This window comes from Crotalus tigris, unplaced genomic scaffold (assembly GCF_016545835.1).
Source record: "Crotalus tigris isolate CLP2741 ecotype Arizona unplaced genomic scaffold, ASM1654583v1 scf7180000017831.1706817, whole genome shotgun sequence".
NCBI classification, from domain to species: domain Eukaryota; kingdom Metazoa; phylum Chordata; class Lepidosauria; order Squamata; family Viperidae; genus Crotalus; species Crotalus tigris.
In genome coordinates this window covers 879,040-896,822 of record NW_024096660.1, presented here as the reverse complement: position 1 = coordinate 896,822, position 17,783 = coordinate 879,040, and the positions used below count along the sequence as shown (strand labels likewise).

At 35.6% G+C, this 17,783-nt stretch overlaps 1 protein-coding gene across 1 annotated transcript in view; it reads left to right on the top strand.

Annotated features, from left to right (window-relative positions):
• The window catches only part of VPS54 (VPS54 subunit of GARP complex), a 41,458-nt gene that overhangs the window by 9,154 nt on the left and 14,521 nt on the right, over positions 1-17,783 (top strand). Inside the window, exons 3-13 of the mRNA XM_039343012.1 lie at positions 602-763; positions 2,746-2,987; positions 4,436-4,514; positions 4,746-4,780; positions 7,150-7,281; positions 7,968-8,353; positions 9,130-9,256; positions 11,762-11,869; positions 13,441-13,496; positions 14,653-14,749; positions 17,125-17,465. Coding sequence (XP_039198946.1) covers positions 628-763; positions 2,746-2,987; positions 4,436-4,514; positions 4,746-4,780; positions 7,150-7,281; positions 7,968-8,353; positions 9,130-9,256; positions 11,762-11,869; positions 13,441-13,496; positions 14,653-14,749; positions 17,125-17,465 — 1,739 coding nt within the window. The 5' untranslated portion in view covers positions 602-627. The remainder of the gene's footprint in view (positions 1-601; positions 764-2,745; positions 2,988-4,435; positions 4,515-4,745; positions 4,781-7,149; positions 7,282-7,967; positions 8,354-9,129; positions 9,257-11,761; positions 11,870-13,440; positions 13,497-14,652; positions 14,750-17,124; positions 17,466-17,783) is intronic.

The window sequence follows — 17,783 nt, the reverse complement described above, 5'->3', positions numbered from 1 at the left end:
TTTCCCACGGTCACTTGTAAAGCATTGCAGTGTACAGGTAGTCCTCGACTTACAACCACAATTGAGCCCAAAATTTCTGTTGCTACGTGAGACATTTGTTAAGTGAATTTTGCCCCCATTTTACGACCTTTCTTGCCACAGGTGTTAAGTGAATCACTGCAGTTTTTCAATTAGTAACCTGGTTGTGAGGTGAACCTAGGGTTCCCTATTGACTTGGTTTATCAGAAGGTTGCAAAAGGGGAGCACAGTTGTCATAAATACATGCCAGTTGCCAAATCTTGATCACATGACCTTGGGATACTACAATGATCATAAGTTACTTTTTTCAGTCTCTAAACGAATGGTTGTAAGTCGAGGACTACCTCAACTGTATATATCCTTTAGCATTTGGTTGAAGTAATAATTTGTTAATTAAGATTTGGTTTAATTTTGCGTGAGGTATTGATAAAATAATATAACATTTCATGTAGTCATTGGTAACACAGAATTATTTTTAGTTACTCTTGCTGTAAATGTTTTCCACTTGTAACCGCTATATATTTCATTATTCTCCTATAATGTTTGGACATGTCTAAATAAATATACATATATTTTAATCCAGTATTTATCCAGTGGTAATTTTATGCAATGGCCTCAAGCCACCGGTCTTCACCAGTGCCTCAATCAAAGAACAATGATGCTTTCTTTAAAAAGGAAATGGATTCTTCCAAATGTTTTCGACCAGTGCGCACGCTACCAGATGTGTGCCCCAAGGAACCCACAGGTAGAAACACAAGTTTGGATGTTTAAACTGGTTTGCTTTGTTTGTTTGTTTCTTTTTCAAAAGGATAGTTGGATTATTTTTTCATTTATCAAATAGAGTGGTAGTATCTTAAGGACTAGCATATGAGAGAGAGAGAGAGAGAGAGAGAGAGAGAGAGAGAGAGAGAGAGAGAGAGAGAGAGAGAGAGAGATCAGCATCAGCAAAATATATTCTTAAGAATAATAGCTATCCGAGAACAATCAAGTTATCCAGCTAATAGTCAGTGATAAAATTAAAAATTAAACAGAGATGTGTTAAAAAGTAAGTTTTCAGAGTAACACTACTAAATTGTTGGGAATTAACATTCAAGAATAGATTTTGCCTGACAATAGCTCTGAGTGAAAAAGAGTTTACAGAGAGACTTAGGTTTTTGATAATAAAAGGCAATACTTTTGGAGAATTTACAAATAACCTGAAGAGAAATATTAGAATACATAATACTCCAAACTGAATGCTTGGTAACAAGTTCTACATTCAGCCGAAGGGAATCATCTTTCAGAAACTGAGATAGGATATCTGGCATAACAAGAGAGATTACAAAAGTACAAAATATACTAATTCAGAGGTTAAAACTCAAATCCAGATTGGACAACTGAGTCAGTATATTTGTATTCAATATCTGATGAGTGATGAGAATACTTTTCTTGGTATAAAATAAATTATAGCTTTAGAACTATTTGGTGTAGATTAAATGACATAAATTTCCACGTTACCCAAGAACTTGAGGAATGCAAAATAATAGTGAAATATTGAAAATGTATGACTTACTTAGTATTTCATAATACCGTAACTTACTCAAAAATTACATGTAAACATAACTGCTTTATTGACATAATGATATATCACTTGTATATAATATAAGAATATTCTAGATTCAGCCAGTTTGAAATGAATGAAAATTGGAAGACAAGACAAATAATTTAAATATACTGTAAATTAAACAATCTGAGAATGTGTGTACCAGTCATTTTTACTGGCAAGAAATGGAGAGTACACAAATCACTGTCCTATCTACATATAATTTGGCCTGGTAGAGATGGTAATTAACAACAACAGTTTTTATCAGTAGAAGAAAAAATCATTTGCTAATCCTTAACTATTGAAACTAAATGGAGGCAGTTTTCAAATGTATATGACAAAACATAGGCCATTTTCAAAATACTGTTATTTCATGGGTAAATTAATAAAGAGTATTTGAAAGAGTAAATTAGTAAAGACCTGACCTTTCTAAATCTTGCTTATTTATTTCTTGCTTTGGGCTTCAGTCCCATAAAAATTCTTAGAAACATTAATGTTAGTAGAAAAATAAGTTTCCAAAGTATTGGCAGAAATACAACTTGCAATTGAGCCAGTAAATCAGGGTTTAGAAATGAACAAACATAACATTTTTGTACTATTATTTAAACAAGGTTTTGGCAGGAATGGGTCCATCTTCATTCTGTGCTATCTGGGTAAGGAATGGGGTGCTAATATTTCTTTCTTCCCTGCCAATGAACTCTGCTGTCATTTGATCTGGGAAATCAGCAAACTATAATGGCTTTGCTGTTGTAAAATATTGTAATGGGTGCAGTTTTCTATTTTTAGGATTCACAAAGTATGTTTTTAATGATATCTCAGGTTACCTTCTTGATACAAATTTATTTGCCATATCATGGAGAGTATCAAAGTGTTCATTATTTTCTATTCTTCTATGACTACTAATAACATTCATAAAACCAAGAAGAATATGCTTACTCTTCTTGTTTCAAAAATGTAGTGAACCGCTGTAAATTCAAATACCTATACATCCAGCTAATACATTATCTTGTTCTACAATAATTCTTTAAATACTGGCTTGTATGATTTAATTGTACAGTCAGCCTTTAGAATAATTGTAAGCTTAGGCAAAACATTGTTTTACTAGATCATATTCCATGATTAGATTTTTTTTTTTTGTCTTGCAGGTGATCCTAGTAGCTTATGTGGCAGTCCATCTTTAGTTGTTGATCAACATCGATGGACTATTTATCATTCCAAAGTAAATCTCCCAGCAGCACTAAATGATCCTCGATTAACAAAAAGGGAATCTGATTTCTTTACAAAAACATGGGGACAGGATTTTGTGGACATTGAAATCGTGCCTTCACTCTACCTCCCACAAATCAACAAGGAACATTTTGTAACATACCAACGGGAAGTTGTTCAGGTAAAAATAAATTGCATGTCTGTGCACTAAGCTCATCGATATTTGCTATTTGAATTTAATTATTACTAAACTTCAAATGGACTTTATGGTATCTTCAAATTATTTACTTCAAATAATGTAGAACCATTAAAGGAACCAACTTGCAAATATGAATCCTTGTAACGATAATAAATTTATATTATAATATATAGATACCAAAAGTATCAATAACTGCTGACACGGTCTAGGAATGGGTACAACTGGCACACATTTTAGCTATGTAAAGACCCTCCTAGCCACAGCTGCGACCTGATCTTCAAGCAGAAGGCCCAGTTGCCATCTGGGATAGTGCAACCCTATCCAGAATGGAAGTCCCCAGAACCATGGAATCTTAAAAGCCAGAGCCATTCAATCTTCCTAGAATTAAATTGAAGCTGAACCTCTCCCACTGTATCAGCACTGATCAGAACTGGCTCCAGAAGAAGCAGGAGAACCAGAACAACATACTGCCACCCTGCCCAATTTTTGAAACAGTTCAAAAAGATTACCATGATCAATACTATTGAAGGCTGCTGAAAGGTCAGAAAGAGCAATGACGGACACCTTATTCCATCTTATTCCCACCAGAGATCATCTAGAAGTGTGATCAATACTGTCTTAGTGCCATTCCAAAATCTGAATCCCAGTTGAAAGGGGTCCAGATAATATTCTAAAGTTCACTGGAGTTGCTGTGCTACCATCTTCTCTAAAATCTTCTCCAAAAAGGGAAGGTTAAACACTGGAAGAAATTGTCCAAAATAGTTGGGTCAAGCAATGACCTCTTGAGGGAGCAACCATTGCTTCCTTAGGAGCAAGTAGCACCATCCCCTTTCTCAAAGAGAAATTTTCCAATGTCAAGCCCAACCATACATTGCCTCTAGGTAGGCCTTAGGTAACCAGGAGGGAAATGCATCTAAAACAGTGATATAAGCTAGATCAGGGATAGGCAACCTTGGCTCTTTTATGACTCGTGAACTTCAACTCCCAGAATTCCTGAGCCAGCTATGTAGATAGTAGTACGGTATCTACAGTATAATTAAGAATTAAAATCTTATTAATTACTATAAACCAATGATTTTAACAGTCACAAGGACTGTGCCCACTATCAGGATCAACAGGATCAACTCCTCCCAGATAATCAAGCCAGATTGAATTGTTCCTAATTCATTGAATGAATTGGCTCTACTGCTTTGTAAATGATAAAATTAGAATGAGTATCTAGAGAATTTTAAAATCATTGGTTTATAGTAATTAATAAGATTTTAATTCTTAATTATACTGTAGATACTATACTACTATCTACCTTACACTCCATTTTGCCAGTGAATTTTTGACAAAGGCTTCTTCTTGGGTAAGGAATTTAACATATTAGAAAAATGTTCTTCATCATTTTCAAACCAAGCATTTTCTTTATCTGATTTATTTTTTAGAAAGAGAAGATTCATGAGAAATGTAAGAATATTTGTCCTCCTAAAGATACTTTTGACAGGACATTGTTACATACTCATGGTAAGTTTCTCTTTTTATTTTTTTTTTCACTATCTGTCATATCACAGATTTATTTAGAATAATATTAAATAAATTTTAAATTACATTTTTAAAATTAATTATTTCCTGCTTTTATTTTGTAACAGAAAATCAGTGAATGAAAAGAATATCTTGAGGGTGTATATAATTCAAATATCTTTATCTGTCATGTAAATTATTTTTTTTTTAATTTTAATTTTATTTTATTCCTAGATAAATCCAGGACAGATTTGGAACAAGTACCTAAGGTATGACTAAAACATTTCGTAGTCATAAGAAAAAGTGTGTGTATGGTAAAAATTCTTTAAGAGTTCTTTTATTTGGGGGGGAGGGTGCAGTGTTTAAGGCACCAGGCTAGGAAGAAAGCAAAGGCAAATCATTTCTGAAAATGTTGCCAAGAAAACTGCAGGGACTTGTCCAGGCAGTCAGCAGGATTCCTGAGAACAAATACACATACAATTTTGTACAAAGAAGTATGCAATTTAGAAAGCTTAACACAGCTCTCTGCTGTTTTCATGTTTTTCTTCTTTTGTAAGATTTTGTTTTATTTATCTTTGTTGGACTAACATTTAAAATATGGCAAAAGAAATTCCAGACTTATGTGTCTTCTTTTCCCTTCTTTTGCTGTCTGCTCGTAAGCTGTGGCGTTAAAATTTAAAATTTCCTAATTTAGTTTACAACAAACTTACATCAACATTTTAACAATATTGTGCATTTTCAGCCTTTATTTATTGCAAATTTCAAAGAAATGTTTATTTTAAAAATGGCCAAAACAATAATAGCAGACCTTATTGGTGTGATGTGCTTAGGAAAAAAAGGTGGTAGATACTATTTTGGAGCTGGATTGAGGTAACTGGGTATGAATCTGAATTCAGCCTTTTTTTTACTTCATGACCCATTTCTCAAGCAATGCCATTTCGTATCCTGATTCTTGTGGTCATATCCATTCTCTGGGGTAGGTTGGTGTCCACCTGCATTGAACAACATGGATTAATTCATGCTATATGTTTGTTTCCCTTAGATAATCTTTTATCTTTTTTTCTGGGTTAATGTAATGTAATTTTGTGAGCCACCCTGAATTGCTGACTGGGGATATTATTCAGTGTCTTTATGTGCATTGGAAAAAAATGATTATTTATAGAACAAGATTAATAAGAATATTAAAGGTAACAAGATGACGATGATGATCTGCCATCAAGTGGTTTTTGACTGCTGATCACAAAGATGGATTTTCTCCATGACAATCTACCCTGTTATTTCAAGTCTCCCAATGGTGCACCCATCACCACTGTAAATGAGTCTATCTGCCTCACCGCTTGTCATTTTCTTTTCTTCCTCACCTCTATCAAGTTCACTGAGATTGTAGTTGAATATTTCATCCCCTCTCTATTTTAAAGGTCCATCTCTGCTGATTCCTCAAGCAGTCCCCCAATACTCGTGTGTGGCGGCTATTAAAAAAACACAGTGTTTTGCTAGGGATTTTTAGGAAATGAATTGGAAATAAAACTGTCAGTATTGGTTTGCAGTGAGGGATCCTCCTGAACTTATAGCATTGTGGATAGAGCAGAGGCAAGCTATGGCTAGAAGGGCAAAAAAAAAAAAACTTGCTACAGTAACGGTTTGGTCAATTGCACTTCATTTTAAGGACTACGTGGAAAATGTAGTTAGTTCAAAAAGCAACAATCTGTGCGCTAACTGGTTCCTATAACAGGTCATTTGGAACATGTTATACTGATATTGCAAACCCCTCACTGACTGCTACTTAACTGTGGGATGTAATTTTAAAGTGCTGGTTTTGACTTACAAAGCCCTTTTATAGATTAGTACCTGGAAACCTACGCTCCAACCTGAATATCAGATGGTATAGAGAAAAACTTTCCAAATGCCTCACCATCAGAAAATAAAGGAGGGGGCTGAAAGAAGGAAGTACAGCGGTACCTGGCACTCAACTGCTTCAAAATGCATTCGGTATTTGATGCATTTTGAAGCAGAATCTTGTCCCGGCACTCATCTTTCTCCCGGGAGGTCGATGTGCAAGGAAGAACTTGCTGGCATCAGCTTCCTCCTGACTCACTAATTTTTTTCTGGCAGAAATAGTGGGTCATGTGATAAGTTACATGAGGGTTTTTTTTAGCCCTCAACAGTTTTAATATTTGGCGCCTCTTCCAGAACGAATTAGCAATGAGGACTGAGGCACACTGTATTTCCGTTTGGGGGTAACTCAGTGCTCTGGAAGAGCTTTCCTTAAGGGTAGCCTGGTGCATTCAGGAATATATTGAAGATGTTTTAACCTATTTGAATCCCTCATTTTTGTTTTCTTTTATTCTTATTTTACCATTAAGATTTTTTTTTTTTTTTACAAACAAAACCAAAATGATAAAAGTCACCATGGATTTTTAAATTGGTTTTCTAAAGTATCAGCCACCAAGATTCAGATGACTGCAGCAGAACAGAAATAAATACATTATGGTATAATTGATTCGTTGGTTTAAATTCTAAATATTTTATACCCAGCATGAACAGGGACACTCCTGAAGAAAACTGATAAGTAAATAACATAATTATAATGTCTGAATTATAGTATGCAGTGAATATGAGATGTGGGTTTTCCCCCCAGATTTTTATGAAACCAGATTTTGCCTTGGATGATCCCATAACATTTAATGCAGTATTACCTTGGTCTCATTTTAATACTGCTTCTGGGAAAGGAAACCGTGATACAGCTTCCTCCAAGCTACTCCAAGAAAAGGTAAACAATATGCATATTTTCACCACAGTGATTAAAAATAATTGAAGTATTTTCTTGAATTGCCATGTTTTTTTGTTTTGTTTAAAAGCAAATGAAGGATAAGATATATATACCATGTTTGGCTATTTCATTTTCCAACTAGCTTTCATTTTAATAGCAACCCTTAAGAAAAGCTTCCTATGCAAATTCTAAATACGTTTTGAAAGAGCTCGATCAGAACTTGTGTGCTTGCAACTGACAGCCTTTCTGCCAGTTTCTACATTGTTCTGGTGTTTTTCCAGCCTTTAAACTAGATTAGAGGGCACAGAATTTGTGGGTCAGAAAAATTGGGGAAAATGCATCTCTCTGGTACATTCACAGAGTAACTTCTATTAGATCACAGAGACTTCCAAGAAGGGAAGAATATTTTTTTTTTTCTCTGAAGAATGGCAGCAATTCAAAAATACTGAACTGTTTCTCAGTTTTATATTGGGACCCTTTTGATTTTGACCATATACTCATTTTTGCTAAGTAAATAAGGGGTCTGTTTTATAGGTAATAATTTGTAAAAAAAAATACTTGTATGGAGTATTTTAGAATGCAATTTCTTGAATGAAGCACACTGTATGAATTTGCTGGTATTTTAATAATGACTTTTGTAGATAGATCAAATCCAACATGATTTCTCTTTTTTTTTTTTTCTTAAGCTTAGTCACTATCTGGATATTGTGGAAGTAAATATTGCTCATCAGATCTCTCTCCGATCAGAAGCTTTTTTTCATGCAATGACCTCTCAGCATGAACTGCAAGACTACCTCAAGAAAACGTCCCAGGCTGTAAAAATGCTTCGAGATAAAATAGGCCAAATAGACAAAGTCATGTGTGAAGGATCTCTTAAAGTATTAAGTTTATCACTGAGTAGAAATAACTGTATAAAAGCGTATAATAAGCTGAAGTTGATGGCAACTGTACACCAAACACAGCCTACGGTACAGTTATTGTTGTCCACTTCTGAATTTGTTGGAGCATTAGACTTAATTGCAACCACACAGGAAGTGCTACAGCAGGAACTTCAGGGCATACACAGTTTCCGGTAGGTAATGTTTGAGATTTCATTAGATATGGATAATCATATAATCATTAACTTACTTTGCATGTAGATAGCCTAGTCATTTTTATACTTAATCATTTAATTGTTTTTGAAGGAAGAGGGAAATTTACTTATCAAATTTATATAGCCACCCATCTAACTTCGGCAGCGTACAACAATTAGATAAAGCTTATTTAATGTTCAATTATGTATTTGCCATATGCAAAGCACTGGCTTCCACTTTTCAACTCTGCAGAAACCAGGGGGGGGGATTGTTCATAAGAAATATAAAAGAGATGAATTTTAAATGAGTTATAAGGGTTCTGTTTTCAGTGCTTTTTGATTATTTTGTTGCTATGTTTTTGGTTATTTTGTACTGTTTTGTGTTTTTAACTTTATATGCTGCTTAGAGTCATATATATGATATGGGCAGCTATATAAATTTACCAAATAAATAAATAAAATAAAAGAGTGTTTCTTAAAATATAAGAATATTGATAGAGCAGACTGCCATCCTGAATAGAACAGTGGTTATTCATATATTTCCAGGGACTTCTAAACAAGACAGTGCAAGCAATCCGTTTTTTATCAGTTTGTTCTCACTTTAATTGAAATTTCTTTTCAGTTCATGTCAAAGTAGAATGTCTTTGTTTAAATGGAACTGTAATATACTCTGAAAAAAAAGTATTAATATGATAGTAATACATCCCCATGTTTCTCAATATTAACTTTATTTCTTCTAAAACGTTTTTCTTGGTTTTTTAAAAAATCCTAAACAGACATCTTGGATCACAGCTTTGTGAATTAGAAAAACTGATAGATAAAATGATGATTGCAGAGTTCTCTTCTTATTCGCACAATGATTTAAGTCGACCTCTGGAGGAAGAATGTCAAATTTTAGAAGAGGTACAGTGTTCAATATTGAATAAATTTACAGTTGCCTTCAGGACACAATCTGAAATCCATAGCCAGAAATGCTATTTATTTTTTCTTTTTATTAAAGTAATCCACACCATTATAATTTGAATTATATTCAGTGATTTATAAGCATTAATTTTGATCCCAATATACATTTGTATATCTTTTCTTTTCTGTACTACATTTGGGAAGGACATGAGCATGGTCAAGTTGAACATGAGCCAGCTGTATGAGCTAATGCTCTTCTGGGCTACACTAGAAAAAGCACTCTATGAAAGATGCATGGATTCCTTATTATTTTCTCCTCTACACTAGCTCACTTACTAATTGATATTATCCAATGAGGAAGTATTACTGTGTTGTAATTTATAAAATCTAATATTATATATAGAGAGATTATATAGATCAGTGGTTCTCAACCTGTGGGTCAGGACCCCATTTGGGGTCGAACGACCATTTCACGGGGGTCGCCAAACAAGGCTGTCCGCCATTTTTTTCCCCTTTTCTTTGGCCACGCCCCTGGCGCCCGGTGATGTATAAGTGGTTGGGGGTCACCACAACATGGGGAACTGTATTATGGGGTCGCGGCATTAGAAAGGTTGAGAACCACTGATATAGATAATCTATCTAACTATTAAGACAAGGATAGTAGAGTCAAAAAGCTTTTCATTTATATATTTGATATGTGCAGTGCTCTTGTATCAGAATAATTCATTTTATGCTAATATTTTCTTCATTATATCAAAATATATGCTTGTCCTTTCTTCGGTTTGCATTCACAGTCATGGTAACTGTCTTAACATTCGCCAGTATATGCACAATTATAGTGCATTCACTTTTGTCAATTTTGTAATGCTGCAGCCTGATTCTCCAGTTGTTGAAATTCATTTTTTTGCATTAATCTACACTCCATACCCCATAATGACAAAGTGAAAACGGAATTTTAGAAATGTCTGTCAATTTATTAAAAAGAAAAAACTGAAATATCACATTGGCATAAGTATTCAGACCCTTTACAACAACACTTGAAAGTTAGCTCAGGTGTTCCCATTTCTCTTGATCATTGCTGACATGTTTCTACACCTTGATTGGAGTTGACTTGTAGTAAATTTATTGGACATGATTTGGAAAGGCACACACCTCGCTATAGAAGGCCTCACAGCTGACAATGCATACTGTAGCAGGGCAAAAGCCATGAGGACAAAGGATCTGCCTGCAGAGCTCAAAGACAGGATTATTGCAAGGCACAGATCTGAGGAAGGCTACAGTAAAATGTCTGCTGCACTGAAGGTTCCTAAGAGTACAGTGGCCTCCATAATTCTCAAATGGAAGAAGTTTGGCACTACCAGGACTTTTCCAAGAGCTGGTCACCTAGTTAAACTGAGCAATCGGAGGAGAAGGGCCTTTGTAAGAGAGGTGACCAAGAATCCGATGGTCACTCTGACTGAGCTCCAAAGATCCTGTGTGGAGATGGGAGAGAGTTACAGAAGGACAATCTTCACTGCAGCTCTCCATAAATCTGGGCTTTATGGTAGAGTGGCTAGACGGAAGCCTCTCCTCGGTGCAAAACACATGAAAGCCTGCTTGGAGCTTGCAAAAAGCACCTGAAGGACTCTTAGACAGGAATAACATTCACTGGTCTGATGAAATTAAGATTCAACTGTTTGGCCTCAATTCTAAATGTTGTGTCTGGAGGAAACAGCACCACTCATCACCTGCCCAATATCATCTCAACAGTGAAGTGTGGTAGCAGCATCATGCTGTGGGGGTGTTTTTCAGCACCAGGAACTGGGAGACTGGTCAGGGATTAGGGAAAGCTGAATGGAGCAAAGTACAGGACTATACTCAATGAAAAGCTGTTCCACTATGCTCAGGATCTCAGACTGGGCTGAAAGTTCACTGTCCAACATGACAACATTCCCAAGCACACAGCTTAGATAACACAGGAGTGGCTTAGGGACAACTGTGAATGTTCTAGAGTGGCCCAGCCAGAGCCCTGACTTGAACTCTATTGAATATCTCTGGAGGGACCTGAAAATGGCTGTCCACCAACACTCGCCATCCAGCTTGGCTCAGTTTGAGAGGATTTGCAAAGAAGAATGGCAGAAAATCCCCCAATCCAATCCAGCGTCATATCCCTGCTTCAACAGTACTGAGTGAAGGGTCTGAGTACTTAACGCCAATGTGATATTTCAGGTTTTTCTTTTTAATAAATGTACAGACATTTCTAACATTCTGTTTTCACGTTGTCATTATGGGATACTGAGTGTAGATCAATGAGAAAAAAAATGAATTTCAACAACTGTAGAATCAGGCTGCAGCACAACAAAATTGACAAAAGTGAAGGGAGTCTGAATACTTTTTGAATGCACTGTATATATTCACACCACGATTTTGTAACTTCTGCTGTCCAAACCTAAAATCCTATTACAGGGACAATTTCCACTGAATTTACTCTTTTGTATATTTTGTTTTTTCCCCCCCTTTACCTAGGAAAGGCTTATATCATTAGTGTTTGGACTTCTAAAGCAAAGAAAGCTGAATTTTTTTGAAATATATGGAGATGAAATTATTACCACAGCAAAGAATATAATAAAGCAGGTGATTTATGTTCAAAGATTTTTACCTATTTTATATATCGAAAGCATGTATTCTGCAGGCAATTTTATATTTCAAAGTAACTTAATAGCTTTCTCTTTTCTAATAATTGAGTTACAGAAATGTGGCAAAACCCATGTATTGTTGATTTATGGTATAGTTTTGAATAGACTACACATTGCTATTTAGAGAAGTAAGCTAATTAGATTTTAAAATATGGGTTGCTGGGAAGTTTTATAATTCCTCACCAAATGTACAAAACAAGGAACACTGTACTTCATAATCTATTGCTTTAAATTTATTTAAAAGTATATCTTGGTTTTCACAACTAATGTCTGATAATAGCATTTAGCAGCAGCTATAGTTGAGAGAAAGGGTAGGGAATTGCAATTTTTTAAAATTGATGAGTTTCAAAGTATCACCCAGCCCTTGCTGTAAAGAACTATGATCATGCCCTGTATTTTGCCAGCCTTTTTTACAAAGTGGTACAATATATTTGAGGGGAATTGATGCTGGTGACTTGCCCTTGTATGGGCAAATGAGAGCACCCAGTGTTTAGCTCATGCTTGACCCAGATTAAATTGACTGCTACCTCTGATTTTTACAGGATGGGGCCTATTCAAATGAACATAACCAAAAAGTAATTCTAACCAAAAGCTTAGGTATGTGCTCCTATTCAGACCTACACTTGACAGTAATGGAGGGCAAATCTCTTAATTTTTCCAGTGATCTTTTTAGGATGACTAAATCCCCTATTAAGAAAAAAGTCAACACAAGGTATTTCATATAATCACTCTGGTTTTCACAGCACAACAGCACTTTGCAATTAAAAGCACTTAGATTTGCTAGAACCTGACTCCTTGTGAACAGGGGTTTTAGTAGAGATTAAGACATCATGTTGTTGCATTATCTAGGACACCTTTTGGACTATAAACTCCAAGAAAGTGGGTGCAGTTTTCTTTAGATTGTACCTGCTATATGCTCAGCTTTTTTGAGGCAGGGGGTAGTGTGACCATCTGGATCTGGAAGATTTTTGACTCTCACAGGCTTTGATAGCTACAATCATTATAATTACTGGATCACCTTATGGAGTTCGAGATTAGATGATATCCAAGTGCCAATCAAATCTGACCCTACATAAACAATTGCAGTCAACTCCTATCCCATAAGCTGGTCTCAGTTTAAATTTATCTATTTAAAAAAAAAAAATATGACATAATTTCTACATATGTTGGCTGGGATTTATGTGGTGCCCTACTGAGGATAATTTTTGCAATTAAGTTGTGTTACCACTTAATGTATAACATGTATTGAGAAACCAGAAGCAGGTTTGAGTTAATATTGTCAGCAAGCTGGATTTGTGACTTCAGCCTCACAATAATTACTAGGATGAAAATAATACTAAATAAGTAAATCTTACTTATTTGTATAATTAAATCCAATTTATTTCTTATTTTTTCTGTGTTTGATTTTATCTGCGCCTAGCATTAGGCAAATAAATATTTCTATTTGGTTAAGGTTGGGAAGCAGTGAATCTGTGGGGAAAGCTAAGACTTTTGTTTTGTGTTATGCAGTGTATTGTTAACGTAGTATCACAAACAGAAGAAATTGACACAGACATTGTTGTAAAGTAAGTATAACATTAAACTGCTTTAAAAACTTTTGTATATCTGTGAATAATTTACACTTATGCATATATCTTTGCTTTTGTGCTTTTGCATCATTCTGTCAAGTGCATTATTTAATGTTGGGAATATTCTGACACTAGATAAATATGGTAATGCTGGAAATGATCTCAATAATTCCAGTTTAAATCAAATTAAGATACACATTTATTTATAACCCTAGTATATTCTGTGGCCTTTGTTCAGAAATAATGCTAAATTATAGATTAGAATTATAAAAGGAGCAACTGGATATTTTCATACAGAGTAATAAACTAAACCAACAAAGAAAAATGATAATTCTGAGTTTTAGAACATCTGACAAAAATCAAAGCAAAGTGGGCTTGGACTTGATCGGCAAATATATTGATTATAGGAAAGTGCTGTGCTTCAATTCATAAGCTAGAAAAGTACATTTGAGTGTAGGAATATATATGTCAGATCTGTTAACATCTCCTTAAGGAAGCTGCATTTTTTAGATTCTCAATTCCAGAAAAAATAGGTATTTGAGCTTAGAAAGTACTTAAGTGTTACATGATGGGCACGACCCATTTCCGAAACCAGGCCGCGGAAGAAATGGGCAAGTGTGCACACGTGAAACTCCACATGCGTGAGCAGTAGGCAAGCACACAGATGAAGCAGTGGGCACTTGCTCTCATGCACAAAGCTCCAATTGTGCAAGTGCAACCGCCACTCACTTGCACAATTGGAGCTTCATGCGTGATCGTAAGTGCCTGCCACTCACACAACTGAAGCTTTGCACGTGAGGGCAAGCACCCTCTGCTCACGCGTGAAGCTCCATGTGTGTGGAGGGTGTGCGCCCCCTGCCATTCGCACAAATGGAGCTGTGTGCATGTTTGTGGGCCTGCCACTCACATACCCCACTACCACACTAGCCTGGGCTATTAAGCTGTAGAGGTTGGCGATTGCTGCTTTAGAGCAGACGGATATGCTGTGAAGTGTGCTTTAACTCCAGTTAGATCACAGAACTATTGTATGAACCAAGAAAAAGATGCAGCTTTATTAATCATCAAAACAACATTGTAATGACTTTATTGTTTCCATTGTAAACCAGACAGCTAAATTAAAATTTAAATGATAGCATTTTGTTATTGTTTATAGACTTGCAGATCAAATGAGAATGTTAAATTTTCCGCAGTGGTTTGAACTTCTGAAAAGTATTTTTTCTAATTTCATTGTCTTTCTCAAGAGAATTAAGGTAAGGTACTGTATTTTCAATAAAGATTTTACTATATATCTTGCATAATACATAATACAAAATTTTCTAGTTCTGGTGATATAATGTAGTTTATAACAGAATACTGGGCTTTTGTCTACCGGTATTGATCAAACAAAGTTGTACAGCTGCAATTTAAGGAAGTATTTGGGGAAATTTATTGTCAGCATTAATTCTTTAAAATAATAAAATTCTAAATTCTTGAGGGGTAAATGTTCAAATATAGATGGCCATGGTTATTTGGAGGGGTTCCATTCCAGACTTGACAGCTGTGAATAATGAAACTTTGAAAATATATAGTTTACACATACACAAAACCTATTTTGTGCATGATTAAAACACGCAATATGCTGTAGAAGCTTTTTCTCAAAAAGAACCATGTACCAAAACCCACAAATACAAGAAACCCTTTCCTATGGATAACAAAATCTGGTTTATATTTGCCAAACATTGATCCATGAAACAACGGGTATTAGAACTGCAGATAATGAGAGCAACTTCTATATAGTAATCTGAAATTTTTACATTTAGGTCTGCCCGTATTTTTGCTGTTTAATGGGTAGTTATGACTGTGGTCTATGATAAGTCAACTTAATGAAATTGATTTATTTCAAGAAACAATGGTTAAATACAATTTGCTCAGGTTGAAACATAAATTTTAATCCACTGGATTAGAGGAGAAACAAGATATGTCTATGATTTTGGTGTGTAAAAGAACTGCCAATTTTAATTTAACTTGCAAATTAAAACATACCTGGAATTAGATATCTGCAGGCAGTATTTGCCTTTATGATTAACATGATATTGTTTGCAAGAAAAGTCCAAGCTTTATGAATGGAATGAACATGAGGGTTGAAATTATTCCTAATCACTTCCTGCTTTAGTACTTGGTTTCTCGTTTGTATGAATCAGCGTTTTCCATCCTGCCTGAATTAAGAAAGTCTTCCTTTAATATCAATTAATAAGCTCACATTTTAAAGTAAAAGTAATATTCTGCCCATTTCACATAAAATGGATGAAATGAAATGATAAAACAGTGGTTCTCAACCTTTTTAATGCTGCGACCCCCAACCGGTCGTAAGTCGAGGACTACTCAACTGGTGCAGCACTGTTTGCAGAATGGGATTTTTGGCGGGCTCAGCAGGGCAGAGACAGCCTCCTCTATTCAAGAGAGTCTATTCTATTGGCTTTCAAAAGCCAATAAAATAAAAGGGAGTAGCACAGCTAAGGAAAAGAGGGAAAAAATGGCGGACTGCGTTGTTTGGCGACCCCTGTGAAATGGTCGTTCGACCCCAAATGGGGTCCCGACCCACAGGTTGAGAACCACTGTGATAAAAAAGATACATATTGTTACTATCCAGTCCTAAGAACAAGCAGCAGAAAAGATAGTCCTGTTTTGCTAGGAATCTGACTTCTTAGACTAAACATTGTTGGGAATTATTATTCTAAGTCCTCTCACTTGGGGAGTTTAGTAAAAATATGTTTACAATTCTTAATGATAACAATCCCAATTTACCTCAAGCTATGATCTAGAAAGGGTGTGGTGGCCAAGCAATTAAGACACTGGACTTGTCTACCGGAGGGTCGGCATTTCAAGATCTAAATACTGCATGACGAAGTGAGCTTCCGTTACTTGCCCCAGCTTCTGCCAACCTAGCAGTTTGAAAGCACGTAAATGCAAGTACATAAATAGGTACCACTTTGGTGGGAAGGCATTCCATGCACCTTCAGCATATAGTCATGCTGGCCACATGACCAAAGAACTATGCTAGTTCTTTATCTGTAAATCGGAGATGAGCACCGCCCCCTAGAATCAGACACAACTGGCAGGGGAAACCTTTATTTTTTTTTTAATGATATTGAAACATGGTTAGAAAAGAAAAGATAGACATATGTTCCAGCATTTACACCAACATTCTGTCCGATGTTGAGTATAAAAGTTTGAAAACAGCCATCAAAAGCGTGAGAAAAAAATGTCTGTGTCATCGGAGTTGTGAGGAGGCATTTCTCTTTTTGCTCAGATTCACACAAACAGAAAATCTTCCCTGACTTCTCATTCAGGATTAGAAGATTTGAGACAGTGGAATCCAGTTGGAATTTGTCAGCCATTGGGGATGGGGCAGGAAACTACTGCTATTTGCCCAAACACTGACACTTGTTTTCAATGCAGTTCATATACATAACCACAAATGTTGCATAAAATAATTTTTGAGAAAGAATATATGTTAGATATTTGTGAATTATGAATACTTCAATGATTTTATTGTTTGGGTAGAGTTATCAAGCTAGAATATTTTGCTAAGGGGTATATTTTTCAAGAAATAACAGCATTTTAACAAGCACTATATTTTCTTTAGGGAACCCTAAATGTCATCAGAAGCGTGGTTCTCTTGGTTCTTGACAAGAACCAAAGGAACAAGGACGTGGGCAATATTTCTGTGCAGACCAATTCTGCAAAGGAGAGCTCCATAGACACAGAAGTGGCCTATCTGACTCATGAAGGCATGTTCATAAGTGATGCTTTCAGAGAAGGAGACCTTCCATCCACAGTAGCTGATTCTGTCTCCCAGAGAAACCTTTACCAAGACAGTCAGCCCAGCAGTAGTGATTCTGTGTCTGAAGCTGAATGTACCACTGATTCCTCATCTAGCAAGGAGCAGACTTCGTCCAGCGTAACCCTGGGTGGAGTTGAGATCATGTATGTAGTAAAGGTCTTTAACTTAGAACCTGATCCAAACAGCAGAAACGATTGGTTCCAGCTATACAAATGTGAATATTCATAAAAGGCCTAAAGTATTGAACTTAGAAAATATAATTTCCAAAACTCAAATGTCAGATTTGACCCTATTGTCTGGAACAAACAGCTTGCCCACTCTGTCTGTGTTTGTGCATTCAAATTCTGTGTGATTTTTGCTGCCAGCTATGTTTCTGTTGCCTTGTTGTCTGTGGATGAAAGAAGAGCAAACATTGCTTCCACATGTTTTAATGGCAACAGAAGAGTCTTATTGATATTTTT